The sequence below is a fragment of the Orcinus orca genome, chromosome 13 (genome assembly GCF_937001465.1).
Source record: "Orcinus orca chromosome 13, mOrcOrc1.1, whole genome shotgun sequence".
Classification (NCBI taxonomy): domain Eukaryota; kingdom Metazoa; phylum Chordata; class Mammalia; order Artiodactyla; family Delphinidae; genus Orcinus; species Orcinus orca.
The window spans coordinates 78,669,926-78,686,390 of record NC_064571.1 but is presented as its reverse complement, the minus strand read 5'-3'; the positions used below and the strand labels follow the sequence as shown (position 1 = coordinate 78,686,390).

The following is a 16,465-nucleotide window of genomic DNA, read 5'->3' as shown; positions in this document are numbered from 1 at the left end:
GACAATGTTTTTACATAATATTTTGACAATTATTATTCCTAATTTGAATATTATTCACTTGCTAGCTCTTTGAAGAGTATACTTCTTTTTACCCTAACAGACATAAAATATCACATGCTAAAAATCCAAAATCTTTAACAATCATGGTAACCATTTTCTCAACTCCACAATCAACCAAATTAATCAACTCTTATCAGCTCATCATCTTCCACAATATACTCCAAATCAACCAAAGTACACACTGGTTAGCCCAATTCAGTTCCTGGAATGCCTTTCAAGTCCCTATCCTACCTCTCTCCTTTTTTTTCATTTCCAAATTCACTGCCTCCACCACTTGTGAGGTTATATTAATAACTTCGCTGTTTCAGGAGTGAAGATCTAACCGCAGAACCAACCCACCAGTCTGTCTTTACTTCTTGTCCTGTTTGACCTCCCTGTAGCTCTGGTTCCTTTGTCTATCCCCTCCTTCTGAAAATACTTTCCTCTTGACCGAACAGAGTAGGGAAAACAAAGAACAACAACTAAACAGACTGTGGAGCTACCTGTACTAGTTTCATGTTCTAGCACAGCCACCAGCTGTGGACCCTGGCAAGCTCCTCTCCCTCTGTACTGGCTCAGTCAAGCAGCCAACACCTCACATCTGGCGGGGGTCTACTACAAAAGCTACCTAACTGGTCTAACTCCTGTGTCTTCCCCCTTCTAATCTACTCTCTACAATGTGGCCAGTTTGTTTCACAAATCTTCACCGTGTCACCTCTATACTCTAAAACTTTAACTGCTTCCCCACTGACTTGTGAACGAAATCCCCAAATATTTATCATGGCAGTCAATATCCTCAACATGACCTACAACTGATTCTCCAGTGTATGCTTCTGCCCCTCCCTACCATGTATGATATGATAAAACCCTATGAGGTTGTTCACCTCTCTCCATATACATCTGCTTCTACCCCTCCCAACCTTTGGTGATGAGCAATCTTTGCCTGGAACATCTCAGCTTCTTCTTCCCCAATAAGATCTAAAGAATCTTTCATTTTTATTCAAGTACCACCACAAATACCACCTCTCCTTAAAGCTTTCATTGGCCACAACCGTAAGAATTAGTTTCTTTCAAGTTTGGATTCCCAAGGCACTTTATTCACGCTCTTACAATATTTAATAGATATAAGACACAGGCCTGCCTCAGTTGCAATGAGGATAGCTTGCCTACTCTTCTGTGGTATGAATTCCAAGGTACATAGATTCAGAAGAATAAGCAGGAAATGTTTATCCCTGTTGCACAATGAGCCTAAAGTTAACTCATTTCTTAAAGTGCAGACTGGCAGGCAATACTGAAAAAGTTCATGACCACAAATCAGAGGTCTACACCTTAGATTTATCAGCGCTAGTAGTCACCTATTTTAAAAAGTTAATGCATTCTGATCTCAATGTACTGTTCAAAGTCAAATAAGAAGGAGGGCAAAAGTACTTACTTCCATTATTGCCAACAACAAAGTTGACATTAGAACCAAATTTAAAGGGTCCAAGCATCGAATGACACATGAAGTTTCTGAGCTGAATACTCTCAATGATTCCAACTTCTGCTGCTGTCTATTAATTAAAAAAACGAGAGAAAACAATCGAATTCACTCACTACAATCAACCAATCATTTGCTAGAAGAGAAAGATTAGCAGTGCTACCAATGAAAAATGTCACAGAAAGTATAGTGGTTATTTTTTTGCAGTATGCGGGCCTCTCACTGTTGTGGCCTCTCCCGTTGCAGAGCACAGGCTCCGGACGCGCAGGCTCAGCGGCCATGGCTCAGGGGCCCAGCCGCTCCATGGCATGTGGGATCTTCCCGGACTGGGGCACGAACCCGTGTCCCCTGCAACGGCCAGCGGACTCTCAACCACTACGCCACCAGGGAAGCCCAGAAAGTATAATTTTAAATGTTAACTTTAGTCAATGAGTAAATGATATTAAATGGAGACCTTATATGATTAACCACTCATTCTAAAGTCCTTATAGGATCTAATAAGTGTATCAAGGTTTCTTAATACGGACAATACCAACATTTGAGTCAGATCATTTTTTGTTGGAGAGAGGCTGTCTTGTGCATTGTGAGATGTTAAACAGCATCCCTAGCTGCTACCCACCAGATGCCAGTAGCACTCTCCCCCCACCCTAGTTGTGACAACCAAAAATATATTCAGACACTGCTAAATGTCCCCCACTGAGGGGAGGATATGTAATTATAATTCTCATATTGTGAATATATGTCATAATTAAATTAGAGAAGGTTTATAAATGTTTCAAGCAAAAGTTCGGCACGGAGTGGTCAGACTTCGTAGTTAAAAATACGAAAATAAATCAAACATATTTTACCAAACCTTCCAAACTTTTTTAAAGAACACTTAACGTCTCCAGCCTTTTTAGTCATTTATTTGAAAAATCCCTGGCTCTCTTCTACTAGACACCAGCTTATTAAAAAGCAGAAAACATTTACATCCTTGTATGAGTAGAATACTGAAAATCGTGGTTGAAGACTTTTTAAAAATACGTTTTATTTTGATCTAACTGAAGACTCAGATGCAGTTGCAAGAAATAATACAGAGAGATCCTGGGAATCCTTTACCCAGTTCCTGCCCAAGGTGACACCTCGAAAACTACAGTACAATACCACAACTAGCATACTCATATTGATACAGTGACGATACAGAAGACTTCCATCACAAGTATCCTTCACGTTGTCCTTTTAGAACCCCATCCACATCCCACCCAATCCACCCCCTCCTTAACACCTGGCCCAATTATCTGTTCTCCATTTCTGAAACACTGTCATTTCAAGATGTTATATTAGTGGGATCACACAGAATGTAAGCTTTTGAGATTGGCTTTTTTTTTCGCTCAGCATAACTATCCATTTTTGCCTGTATCAGTACTTCACTGCTTTCTGTTGCTAAGTAGTATCTCAGGGTACGGATGTACCTCAGCACGCCTAACTACTCACTCACTGTGTGACATCTGGATTGTCAGTTTTGGACTATTACGAATAAAGCTGCTATGGACATTCATGTATAGATTTTTGTGTGAAGATAAATCTTTTCTCTGTGACAGATGCTGGCTTATATGATATAGTTGCATGTGAAATTTCTTAGAGAAACTGCCAAACTATTTCCCAGAGTGACTGTATCATTTTACATTCCCACCACTGAACGATCCAGTGTCTCTGCATCCTCACCAGCATATGGTGTTGTCACTTTTCCTTTCTTTTTTTTTTTTTTTGCAGTATGCGGGCCTCTCACCGTGTGGCCTCTCCCGTTGCGGAGCACAGGCTCCGGACGCGCAGGCTCAGCGGCCATGGCTCACAGGCCTAGCCGCTCCACGGCATGTGGGATCCTCCCGGACCGGGGCACGAACCCGCGTCCCCTGCATCGGCAGGCGGACTCCCAACCACTGCGCCACCAGGGAAGCCCGGTGTTGTCACTTTTCAAAAAATTTTAGCCATTCTGATGGGTATGCAGTGATATCTCATTGTAGTCTTAATTTGAATCTCCCTGATGAAAAATTATGCTGAACATCATGTCATGTGCTTATTTGCATCTGTATATCCTCTTCTTCAGTGAAATGTCTCTTTATGTCTTCTGCCCATTCTCAAATTGGATTATTTGCTTTTTACTGCTGAATTTTGAGAGTTCTTTATACAAACAAGATATTAGAACTTTGTTGGATATGTGATTTGCAAATATTCTCCTGGCTTGACTTTCCATCCTTATAACAGGGTCTTTTGCAGAAGAAAAGTTTTTAATTTTGATGAGGCCCAATTTATCAATTTTTCATTTAATGGTTTGTACATTTGATGTTAAGTCTGAGAATTGTTCCTGAATGCTAACCCGAACCTGAACCTGAACCTGAACATTTGGTACAATTCTCCAATCAAACCAACTGGAACTGAAGATATCTTTTTGGGGAGTTTTTAAATGATGAATTAAATTTCCTTTATAGTTACAGAGTGATTAAAATGATCTATTTCATATTGAATGAATTGTGGTAGTTTGTGCTTTTCGAGGAACTGGTCCACTCTTTCTAAGCTGTGAATCTATGTGTGTAGAGTTGTTAACAGTATTCCCTTATCATCCTTCTGATGTTTGCAGAGTCTGTGGTCATATCCTTTGTTTCATTCCTGATATTAGTAATTTGTGTCTTCTCTCTTTTCTCCCCTTTGTCAATCTTAGTAGAGGTTAGTCAATTTTATTGATCTTTCCAAAGAACCAGCTCCTTGTTTCGTTGTTTTCTCTACTAATTTTTTCTAATCATTAACATAAACTTCAAAATTAGTGAGATGATTTTATCTCAGCTTTTTAAAATTCATGTTACTTTTCCTCTGCAGAGACCCAGCTCCTGATACTGAATTAAGGATATGACATATAAACCAGACATGAGAAACATGCAAATCAAAAGACATAATATTGTACTTTCGCACTCACCAAAGCAGAGGTACCATTAGTGAAAGAAACTGTACATTCATCTTCGTCACCATCTTTATCAAAATCATCCAGCTCTTCTTGTCTTGGTCTTTTGGCATTTCCAGGAGAGAAGAAATTTCCTTCCTTTCTTTTGGCCATCAGGTCTAAACAAATATTAGGGACAATGAAGAAAATCATGTATAGCATCCATAAGATTGTTCCATATACCTTAGAAAACTAAACAAAATCAGACAAAGCTTAAGTTTTAGTACTATATCCATTCATATTTACTTTAAAAAGTTAGAACTATCATCTGCATGGAGGGAGGGGGCCGTGAGCCAAAAACTGAAGGTGGTCACTAGAGGCTGGAAAGGCAAGGACACAGATAAGTCAAGAACCTCCAGAAAGGAATGCAGTCCTACTGCTCCCTTGATTTTCGCCCAGGCAGACATGTCAGACTTCTAACCTACAGAAGTATAAGATAATAAATTTTTGTTAAAAAAAAAAAAAAATCTGCATTTGCTACACTAGTTGATTTTACTTCAGAATGATTTATGACCCAGGTTTTTACTCATATGGGCCTAAGTGTTTTAACTCCTAAGCTCACAAAAGGTAAAAGATCTTATTTGTGAAACTGCGGATCTATTGATAGAGATGGCATAATGCCTCTGAAATGATTCCAGAGCAATCACCCAATTTTTATAACTTATAAATAGTGAACCACATAAAACTAATTTTAATTATTTTCCCAAAGAAGCATATTTGGAGCAGTGCTGCCTAGCATCAATAGTGTCCCTTAACTCTTCTCCAAAGAATCAGCCCATGCTGATTGTCTGTTTTTTTGTTTTTGTTTTTTACTGATATACTATAAAATTTATACCTAGAAAATGAACATCATCAAGATTTTCTAAACATATAAATGCTGCATCTCAAGTCAAAGCTGATGGTCTTTGATTGAAATTAAATGGTTGACTACTCCAAATGTTGCTTTCATTTTTCTCTTAAAAATTCACTTAGAGATCTAAAATGATAGGTACCCAATAACTGTTTGCTGAATAACTGGAAAGAAAAATCCACAGCATAGGTAATAAAACATTTCTAAGATGTAAGAATATGAAAAATAGCTCTACTCTCAACCCATTTAGGTGCCCCTAGTGCTATACTATAGCAGCCCTGTTTGTACCAGGTACATGGCAGCGGTGGGTTAAATGAGATTTTCTCTCTCATGCATTTGGATTGAAAGATTCAAGTCAGTTCTCAGTAGAAGAGAGGAAAGCTCCACTTGCTGATGTACCTGCAGGGCAAGACAGCCAAGCTTAAGTGTGTGTGTGTGGGGAGGCCGGGGGGCTAGTGGAGCGGTGTTACAAAGACGGCATGTAGTAGACAGAGAACAGGGAGCCTAGAGCAGAGATGTGAGAGAAGGAGGGCAGGCGAGACAGACATTCGTACAGTGTTTAATTTTTACCCACTGCTTTCTTAAGTTACACTGACAGAACCAATTTTGCAGAAACATCAAATGTCTATACATACTGTGTTGGAACTGCTTTGGGGAACTATCTTTGACAGGTTTTATTGTGACAATGCATGCTTCATTAAGTGAACTGGGTAGTTTCCCTATCGTTTTTTTTTTTTAATATATTTATTTTATTTATTTATTTTTGGCTGCGTTGGGTCTTCATTGCTGCGCGCGGGTGAACAGGGGCTACTCTCCATTGCGGTGCGTGGGCTTCTCATTGTGGTGGCTTCTCTTGTGCGGAGCATGTGCTCTAGGCATGCAGGCTTCAGTAGTTGTGGCATGCGGGCTCAGTAGTTATGGCTTGTGGGCTCTAGAGCACAGGCTTAGTAGTTGTGGCGCATGGGCTTAGTTGCTCCACGGCATGTGGAAACTTCCCGGACCAGGGCTCAAATCCGTGTCCTCTGCATTGGCAAGCGGATTCTTAACTCTTAACCACTGCGCCACCAGGGAAGCCCTCCCCATCCCCTTTTTTTTTTTTTTTTCTTTTTGCGGTATGTGGGCCTCTCACTGCTGTGGCCTCTCCCATTGCGGAGCACAAGCTCCGGACGCGCAGGCTCAGCGGCCACAGCTCACGGGCCCAGCCGCTCCACGGCATGCGGGATCCTCCCAGACAGGGGCATGAACCAGTGTCCCCTGCATTGGCAGGCGGACTCTCAACCACTGCGCCACCAGGGAAGCCCACCCTCCCCCATCTTTTTAATGCTCTGAAATCACCACTCTGGCATGACATTGAAATGTTTTCTGAAAGTGAGAAAGAACTAAGCTTAAAGCTATTAAGATATTGGAGACTATTTTAATTTTATGAAATCATTTCAATTTCTTTTTTGTACACTGGTTATTACAGGTTCATTATATCTTCCTAGAACAAGTTTGCTATAATTTTATTTTCCAGAACACTGATAATTTAAAGCTTCAAATTTACTACACAAAATTACCTTGTTTTGTAAAATCCTCAACTGTGGTCATGACTCCTTTCACATCAATTCTATTTAATTAAATTTAAACTTTTTTCTCCCAAAAGTAGTTATTTGCGTTTTTCAAACCTAGTTTTTCTTTAATGAAAATATTTTAATGTTTATTCATATATTTTTATACAACCAAATATAAGAGATATGCAGTGGGGCTGGAGTTTAGTCTCTAATTCTTTATCTCAAAGTGCAAGTTAATAAAAGCAATCAGACATCCACTTTCAGGAAGATGGAATAGATGTAATTTTCCCTATTCTCCCTGCTTAGTAAAACTAAAATCCTTGAAAAATATATACTATAAAACAAACATAAGACGACTCTGAAGAAGGAGGCAGATTGGCTAGGAACCACGTGACCCAAGGAATGACATCGTGGTAGTTCCCTGAGTTTTTGTTTGCGTCAACTATCCCAGACTTGGAGAAGCCAGCAACAGGGGAAACACCAACGGGTGCAGGGGAAAAACAAAAATGCCTAATGAGGGCTTCCCTGGTGGTGCAGTGGTTGAGAGTCCGCCTGCCGATGCAGAGGACACGGGTTCGTGTCCCGGTCCAGGAAGATCCCACATGCCGCAGAGCGGCTGGGCCCGTGAGCCATGGCCCCTGAGCCTGCGCATCCAGAGCCTGTGCTCCGCAATGGGAGAGTCCACAGCGGTGAGAGGCCCGCGTACCGCAAAAACAAAAAAAAGCCTAATGAAAGCTTGCTCACTCTAGACAAAGGAGCAGGAAAAGGGGAGCCTAACAAGACAGGAAACTTTTAGACAATAATCACTCTACTCCAGTCAAATATCACTAAAAGAACTGTTGGCCCTTCCTCTTCCCCCCCAACACCAGCAAAGGCCAAGTGGGTAGCCTGGACTTCCACCCTGGTGAAGCTAGTTTCAGAGAAGGCTGTGTAGGCCAAGTAGGGAGCCATGATGATGGCATCAGGTGGAGAACTTAGATGTCCACCCCCAACAGGAGGTAACAGGATGCTACTTACTCCCATTCCCCCTTGGATGGTGTCAGAGGAGGCCTTTTACCACTGCCCAGAAAGGTGAGGAGGCCACCCCACTGCAGTGTCCACGTGGGGGGCTGAAACTCCCACCCTAACTGAACAGCCACCGTAAGCTATGGAAAGAGCCTGGTAAAGTTTTAGATGTGTCTTTGTGTCCATGGCCTAAAAAAACCATAGGGCAGCGGTTCTCAAAGGTTGTGGTGTCTTAAAAAGTACCAAGGACCTCAAAGAGCTTTTGTTTAAATCTACCAATATTTACCATATTATAAATTAAAACTGAAAAACTTTTAAAACAAGCAACACACAAGTACATTCTATCAGTCGCCAGAGCGATGGCATCATCACATGTCTGTAACCTCTGGAAAACTCCATTGTACAGTCACAAGTGAATGAACATGACAAAGGGAAATAACATCTTACAATAATTATGAAAACAATTTTGATCTTGTAGACCCTTTGAAAGAGTCTCATGGATCCCTGGACCACACTTGGCAAACTGCTACTGTAGGGGATACTATAAGCATGTCCATGACACAGTGCCATAAAGGACAAGGCATAGCTACCAGTAATAAAGTTAGGGCAGCAGAGAGGAAGCCAGCCATAGAATGACTGGTAGACTTGATATTCAAAATGTGGTCCAAGGACCATCAAGCAGCCATCTGCATCTCCGAGGAACATATTAGATACCCAGAATCTCAGGCCTCAATTTAAACCAACTGAATCTGAAGCTTCATTTTAACAAGGTCTCGGGTGACCCACAGGCACATTGAAGTCTGAGAAGAACTGTTGTAAACAACATTAAAAAACTTGGGACTTTATCCTATCCTGAAGGCAATAAGGAACCTAATTTATCATGATAAATCAAATACCACTTAAAAGGTATATTAGTTAACATCCAAAGAAGGACACTTAACAAATGCCTTTTGAGACAGTACTAGTGTTACAGTCACAATTACATAATATTCACCATCTTTTTTACAAATAATGTTTATTTTGAATCTCTTACACAGGTCAGAACTTGAAAATCAAACAATTCTCAAATTATTTAATAGCAAGAATTAATGTATATTAGTTTCAGCTTGTTGCTAATTTAAGTTCCCTAGAATACCACCAGGCTATTATTTTCCCAACACTCCCTTCTTTCCCACCCACACCTCTATTCCTTTCTCAATTACAGTAATTTATTTATTATAGAAAAGAAGACACATTACTTTTTGGTTTTCCCAACATTAAATGCTCTTTTAGACACTGTTTTTATTAATGCTTAATACATGACCTTGCAGTTAGCAGACACATCAGCTGACTGATTTTAGTATTTTACCATTAGAAAATGGTAGTTTTTCAGGTAAAATTGGGGGGAGCAAGGGGCATGAAGGTAAATGTGATTAGCTCCTCACAACGAATGTGAGATTCTATACAAGACGGAAGACAGTGTGCTACGTGACAATGATGTTTTTTATTTGCTGTGCTTAGCCTGGGATTTGCAGTTTGCTGTTAGGTTGCCATGGTAACTTGCATCTAACAGACACTGAAGGATCCTACCTTTTAAAATAGGAATCACTTTGTAATTTAATGATAATGGATTTTTAAAAACACACATGAATGTCTTGAGAGTTAATTTTAGGTTACAATAGTAAAATTGTTTCTAATAGGCTAAAGAGACATATAAACAGATGCAAAGAAAAACACTTTTAATATCCTGCAATATATAAAAATAGAAAAAAAAAACTCCTCTGGGATTTTCAATATATCCATAAAGCTCTTCATGGTCTTTAATATTTGTTTATTTACAATAAAAAAATTAAAATTAAGGGACATATCATTTCCCCCTCGCAGAAAGCAAACTCCATCAGAGCAGGAACAGTAACAAATATGCAGATTCTCAATAAAAAAAAAGTTCAAGAAGAAAAATCAATCACCAAGGGTTAATTACAGCAAGCATGTACATAGGAAATTTGATAGAGACCAAAAGCATTTTAACAAAGGACTATAAATTTCTAAATTTTCAAATTTATTGTGAGTATGTAGTGATTCACACTTCCCATTCATATCAAAGTAGGGGTTAACAGCAGTGAGAACAGTCATAACAGAACTGGAATTATTAATAGAAAACAATGGTTAAGAAAAGGCAAACTGTTGCTGCTTCTGAATCTGCCATGGACTACTTACCTCATTCCCAATTACACTTCTCCCACCACCACAGACAAATTCATTCTGCATTATATCACCTCATTTTTAATGTACTGAATTAATTAAGCACACTACTTGGAATATATCATGAAGTAATGTGAGATGCAATAGATAATAAATAATATAAATAAGTGAAAAAAGTCATTAGGCCATCCATCAAACAATTCCAGATAAGCAAAACTAGGAAGTACTAAGCACAGCACTTCAGATAATAAAATGTGAACACTCAGATTTATGTTTTAAAAAATCCCTGTGACCTCAATATAGAACACAAACTAAACAGAGAGAGTAAGAATAGGGGCAAAAGAGACCAGTCTCTAAAGGATAAGGGGTGCTGAACAAAAGCAGTGGCATGCACATCAATGTTCACTGCAGCAATATTTACAATAGGCAAGATATGGAAGGAACCTAAGTGTCCATCAACAGATAAATGGATAAAGGTGTGATACACACATACACACACAATGGAATATTACACAACCATTAAAAATGAAATCTTGCCATTTGCAACAACATGGGTGAATCTAAAGGGTATTATGCTAAATGAAATAAGTCAGACAGAGGAAGACAAATACCCATATGATCTCACTTATATGTGGAATCTAAAAAACAGAAGAAACAAAACAAAATGAAAACAGACTCACAGATACAGAGAACAAACGTATAGTTGCCAGAGGGAGGGGTTGGGGATGAAATACCCGAAGGGGATTAAGAGGTACAAACCTTTCCTTTAATCCTCAACATCCTTCTAAGTATTGTCCTTATTTTACAAAAGGGGATATTGAGGCTTAATTAAAAGGTACTCAGACTTATGTAGCTATAACTTAGCAGAGCCTAGATCCAAACCCAGGTTGTCAAAACCCAAAGTCAAACCTCTTTAACGTCCAGGTTCCTCATGGTATGAACTGAGTTTAACCAAGTTTGACTATTTATAGGCAGTGAAATTGGATATTAAGCTGTTCATCTTCTTGTCCATCCTTCGTTAATGTATAAAACTACATAAAGGATTCTAATGTGATATGTCCCTCTAATATTACTTATTCAAGCCAATTAAAACTTGGGCTTGCTTTATAGAATTTTACCTTGTGTTTAATTTTCGGAAACAACCTTTACTCTTAATACTAAATGCCATTATCAGTAGACTGAGCAGGTTTGGAAAGGAAGGAGGATAAATAATACATTTATGTTGTTTGAAAACACTGAGTTTTAAGTGCTCCTGAGATAGAGAGGGCATAGGCAATAAAATATACTCTGCAGTAGAGGCAGATTTGGGAGTGGAGCTAAGAAAGCCACAGTAAGTGTTCTGAATTTGGTCACCAGGGAAACTATGTTTAGTGAGAAAGATGTATCTCATTAACTAGTGAATCCAAAACACTAACATTAATGTAAGTATCTACACTTGACCCTCAGTCATCTGGACTTGTGTGTGTGTGTGTGTGTGTGTGTGTGTGTGTGTATATATATATATAACTGTGACATTTAATTATGCCTTAAATATAATGCATACTATTGTGGTAAAATTTTGAGTTATTTATTAATTCCTGAAAGTAAGCCAAGTACGGCTTTGATTAATTTTCCTAACTTAGGTCTAAATATGATAGTCAAGATTTAGGCAGGTTTTACACAAAATTCTACATCCAGGCACTCAGTAAAATATACTCTGTAAAATAAACTTTTGAGAATGAAACTGGTTTTTCACTGTAACCACTTTAATATGCCATTTGTGCTGACTTTTGCCAGGCTCAATTCTAAATACTTCATACTAATTATAGACAGGTACAGAGATAAAACTCTAACTCTCTCTCTCTATCCCCCCACCCTCACATATTTAAGAATCCTGTGAGTTAGGGACCATGTTATTTTCTCCAATTACAGAAAAGGAACTGATATTTGCAGAGGTGGTACCGACTTGTCGGGGGTCACATTAACACTGGTTCTGTCTTGCACAAAAACATGTTTTTTAAGCAATATTCTAGTAATCTCCAAACTTCTTTGTACTTACAGCCATTCAAGGAAAAAAAAAAACAACACAACTGTAAATACACATTCTCATAGGAAATTATTACTCTGCATATTTCACACAGTAAAAGAACGAGATAAACTAAATCTAAGTAGTTCCAATATGGTCCCTCTCCACTCATGCACCCATGGAACTCTCTGCAAGCAAGTGCATGTGCCAGTGAACATTTTAAAAGACTACATAGCAGCCGTCTAAAAGCCGTCAGCGAATTTGGACTCTTTTTCTTTTGAATATACATTCCAGAGTAGCTTGTCTTCAAAACACTCGCTTGTAATCGTCTCCTCATGAAATATACAGAGCAGTAAGCACTCACATAAGTTCTGTCTTCAGGGTTTAACAGCAAATAGTTGCTCTTTCTAGGAATTATCCCAGGATCCTCTCAAGCCCTTTCTCTACCCTTGAGTCCTGTGTTCCGCAATTCCCAATAGTGATTCTTCTCCAGCTCATCTCCACGAGAAAATCAGGGAAAAGAAATAACATCATAAAACCTCCAAATATCATAATTTAATTCTTCCAGGTACAGAAGAGTTTGCGTTCTCATGAAACTGGCATTTTAGCAGCAAATCCAATTTAAGTAATACTTACATACATCTCTTAAACATTCTTAAGTTGCTACTTGCGAGGTACCATCAAACGGGTGATAAAAGCCCGATTCCCGAACCCAACCTCACCCCCCGACCCTTATACCCCCCAAGCCCCTCGTCAAAGCCTAAAGCGCCGTTTTGGGCCGCGCGCCGGGTCCCGCAGCCCGAGCTGGCATTGGCAAGCCTCGCCGCCAGAGCCGCTCGAGGGCGGAGCCCAGCGGACACACGCGCAAGTTTCCCGCGGCTGAGGGGACCTGTGCCGCCTGCGGAGAGGGCGAGAAGATCCCCGCCGGCCGTGGGCCGGGCCGCCCGGGCCCCCTAGACACTGTAGCAGCTTCGCTGACCCGGCCGCCACCAGGTGGGCTGGGGGCGCCAGCTACGAGTGCGGTGGAGGGGCATGGACCCGCAGCAAGGGAGAGCGACGGCGCGCGCCCTCACCCTACCTCGAACAAGTCGAAGTCTCCCGAAGGAACCTGATCGGCGGGGCGGCCGTGGCGCAACAAGACGCTAAAGCCACCGGAGGGGCGTCTCGGCGTCGGCCGGCCGCCGTCGGCCCGCGGGGTTCTGCGCGCCCACAGCGGGAGAAGGCAGCAGCCCGGCCGCCCCGGCGCCCACCGCGGGACACTCCGCGCCTGCGCCCCGCCCCCCCTCCCGCCGGGACTCCGCCCGCGCGTGCGCAGTTCGGGGTTTTTCGCGCCACTGGAGTCTAAGAGGGGCCGGAAGTGCCCCTGGGCGGACGGAGAAAGCTTGTAGAAGCTTAGGGCTCGGCGATAGCGGGACGCGGGGAGCGGGGCGGGTGATTTGCCTAAGTGAAAGTGAAGAAAGCTCGGAGCCCCAGGACTACAGTTCCACCCATGCGTACAGCGACCGGCTGGGAGCCCGAGAAGCCGAGCGTACGGCCGCGGTCGCGGAAAGGGGACAGTCACTTCCCGGAAGAGGCGGGGCCATGGGCGAGAAGGCACCGAATTCGAAGTGCTCCCCAGGAGCTTTCCGGGGCAGGGTGCTAGGCGCCAAACGGTCGCCTTTGCTTGGGGAAGGAAAGAGAAAGTCTTTCCTTTTCTTTTTCTTATTTTTTGAGAAGAGAAAATTTAGAAACTTGTAGACAGCAGTAGTTAAGATTCAGGCCAAACTGGTAAATCACGGAAGGGCGTCTTTCAAAACCAAGGAGGAAGGGTTGTCCCGGTAAGTCCCGCAGAACGGTGGAGAGACGGCACCGCCCGGGTCCGTCCACTGGCTCCTTTGCAGTCTGGGTTGGGGGCGAGCTCTGTGTTCGTGTCCCTGTCGCACCCGCCCCCTCCTCCCAAAAGGCTCCCTTTGGGTCCAGGAGGACAGCAGTCCGAAGCTCCCGGCCGGATTCAGCCCTGCTTTCCGAGCCCGGAGTCTCCCAGTCCCTGCGGTTCGCCCCGGCGCGTGGGAGCTGTCCGCCGCGGCTCCGCGCTCTGGCGGCCGTGCCGAGGCCGCTGGGTCCCGAATGTCCTTCTCCCGGGCACCGTGGGGTACACTCCCACGCCTGGTTCAAGGCCATCCCGGGCGAGCCTTCCCTGAGCCCCTTGGGCACACTTGGGTGTTCCTCTTTTTTGGTGTTAACTTTGTGTTTTGGAAATACTTCCATTATAGCAGTTATCTTAAGGCATTGTGGTGGTTTATTTACAATCTTTCTTTCCGCTGGCGCGTGCCTACCTTGCAAACGCTCTCAATAAACATCGGAACTAAAGAAGTTTAAGGTCCTTGGCTTAGCTTTCAGCGCTTTCTCAACCCGACATTAAGCTACCGCCTCTGTCTTTACACAGCTCTTCACGTGGCAGCCCTTCACGTAATATACTTTCTATACCCCAAAATCTTCCTTTCTAGATGGAAAAAAGGGGTATTTACTGCTAACCCAGAACACCCCCGAAGAAATTGATGTCAAACTTCTGGTCTCCAGTAAGGAAATTCCTACCCTTTTACTTCTAAAGATGATCAAGTATATGTTCCTTTCCTGGCCTTTGCCATGATACACATATGACGTAGTCGAAATAGGTGAAAACACTACGACATCTGGCCCAAGTGGTCCTGTGGGTAAAAGATGGGAAGCACAGCTGGGAGGTCTCTGCTTATATGTCACTTCCTTTAAGAAGTCTTCCTTGATGCCCTACACTAGGTAGGATACCTTCTTTAGCTCTATTTACTCCTGTAGTTCTCTAGCCTTACTTTTGTGCCTGTACTTGTCACATTGTTATAATTCCCTTTTTATCTCTAATCTCACCTAACCACGGTCCTTAAATGCAGGGCTTGATCTTTCAGTATTGTATCTCCAGCACCAAGAAGAATTCTGGTAAATAGTAGGCATTTAATAAATATTTATTAATAACAAGTAATTTAAGCCTGTGTTATATTATTCTTCAAAGTTTAAGCTAAATTCATATGAAAATAAAACTGAAGAAATAATAAACACAGCATTAATTACTGAAATTATGTGGTAAGTCCTATACAATACAATCCTGAATTGAAATAAGCTTTATACAGTTTACCTAACTTTATATGAAATAGAGTCATCTGCATGGGAATTGGGAAATTTAAAGTAGTTCCTGCTTTATTGTTAAAAAAATTTGTTTCTAATGTTTCTGCTTAAAACTGAAATAAAACTGGAAAGCTGTTAGTTTAATAAAATGTATATTTTTGCATATCAAACCATTTACCTCTTTTATGTTCTTTAAATTTGATTCATTAGTGGAATTAGCAAGGTTCTGTGCTTTTCTCACCTCATTCAGTTTTATAATTAACCAATAAAGCTTATTAGCTTTTAAGGAAGTTTTAGGAGCATAAATTGATTTATGGGTACCATATGGTTACATCAAAGGATTTGGTTTTGTTTTAACCTGAAGGGGATTCTTAAGCTCTTTTTTTAAACTAGAAATTCATGTTCTTTCTACCAAGAAATAATATCTGAAATAGAGTGATTTGTTTTTAATACCAAGCTATCAGAATTGTTGATGAGATTCGAAAGATATCAGAATCTTGTAATTCATTTGGTTTAATACCTCTCATTTTGTAGATGGCTTAAATGTCCTCCCAGGGTTGTACAGCTAGTCAGTGTATATCCAAGATCAAAATTTTAGGTTTTCTATCCCAAGTCCAATGCCCTTTCACTAAAGCATATAAATTGAAGCCACTAGTAGGCTATAAAGTTATTTGCTGTGGGTTGTTCTGACTTCGTTGATTCACATAAGTATTCTTGCATCACATTAGTTCTTAAGAACTATATTAGGAGACTTTTTAAAATATATGTAATATACATTGATTGCATGAGCAGATTGATGTCAATGAAATCATTACGTTATGAAAGATAGGAGAAGAGACTCACCAAATCTTACATCATAAAAAATTTCAAATTTCACCTATTAAAATAAAAATGGAAGATAAAATTATACACAGTTTGGGGTGAGCTTGCTATGTGTAGTATTTTTAAATTTTACTTAATGCTGAGCTATTTTCAAGCAGCCTTTTCAGGTTGATCATGACCTCATGCAAGAACCATCTGTTCTATCTTTGAGTGTAGTTGTACTTGAATATCTTAAAAGTTGTTGCATTCTGTCCCCTTTGGGAACTTTAAATGCTTTTACAGTCTTACCATTGCTACTTAATATCACTTCAAAGGAAGGGCTGGTGCAAAGAAAGTGACAAGGAATGGGAAATAATAGATCGTGGAAATAGACATTTTAGATTAAGTGCATCCTTAAAACATGTTATGGGGAGTTCCCTGGTGGCCT

At 40.9% G+C, this 16,465-nt stretch overlaps 2 protein-coding genes across 8 annotated transcripts in view; one reads left to right on the top strand and one right to left on the bottom strand.

Annotated features, from left to right (window-relative positions):
* The window catches only part of SMC6 (structural maintenance of chromosomes 6), a 76,482-nt gene extending 63,165 nt beyond the window's left edge, over nt 1–13,317 (bottom strand). For 5 of the 7 annotated variants that reach the window (XR_004485937.2, XR_007470758.1, XR_004485939.2 and 2 more), the window contains exons 1-3: nt 13,160–13,317; nt 4,467–4,609; nt 1,472–1,589 (exon numbers count right to left, since the gene is read on the bottom strand). Coding sequence is in view for 4 of the 7 variants with exons in the window: in XM_033437411.2 (XP_033293302.1) it covers nt 1,472–1,589; nt 4,467–4,604 (256 nt within the window). In the remaining 3 variants the exon portion in view is untranslated. Of the gene's footprint in view, nt 1–1,471; nt 1,590–4,466; nt 4,610–12,717; nt 12,737–13,159 lie in introns of those variants that run through there. The other 2 variants (XM_004274863.3, XM_049695739.1) reach the window with 2 other exon arrangements.
* Nucleotides 13,318–13,619: 302 nt separating this feature from the next.
* GEN1 (GEN1 Holliday junction 5' flap endonuclease) overlaps nt 13,620–16,465 on the top strand; it is a 30,144-nt gene continuing 27,298 nt past the window's right edge. Inside the window, exon 1 of the mRNA XM_033437413.2 lies at nt 13,620–13,898. The gene's annotated coding sequence lies outside the window, so the exon portion shown is untranslated. The remainder of the gene's footprint in view (nt 13,899–16,465) is intronic.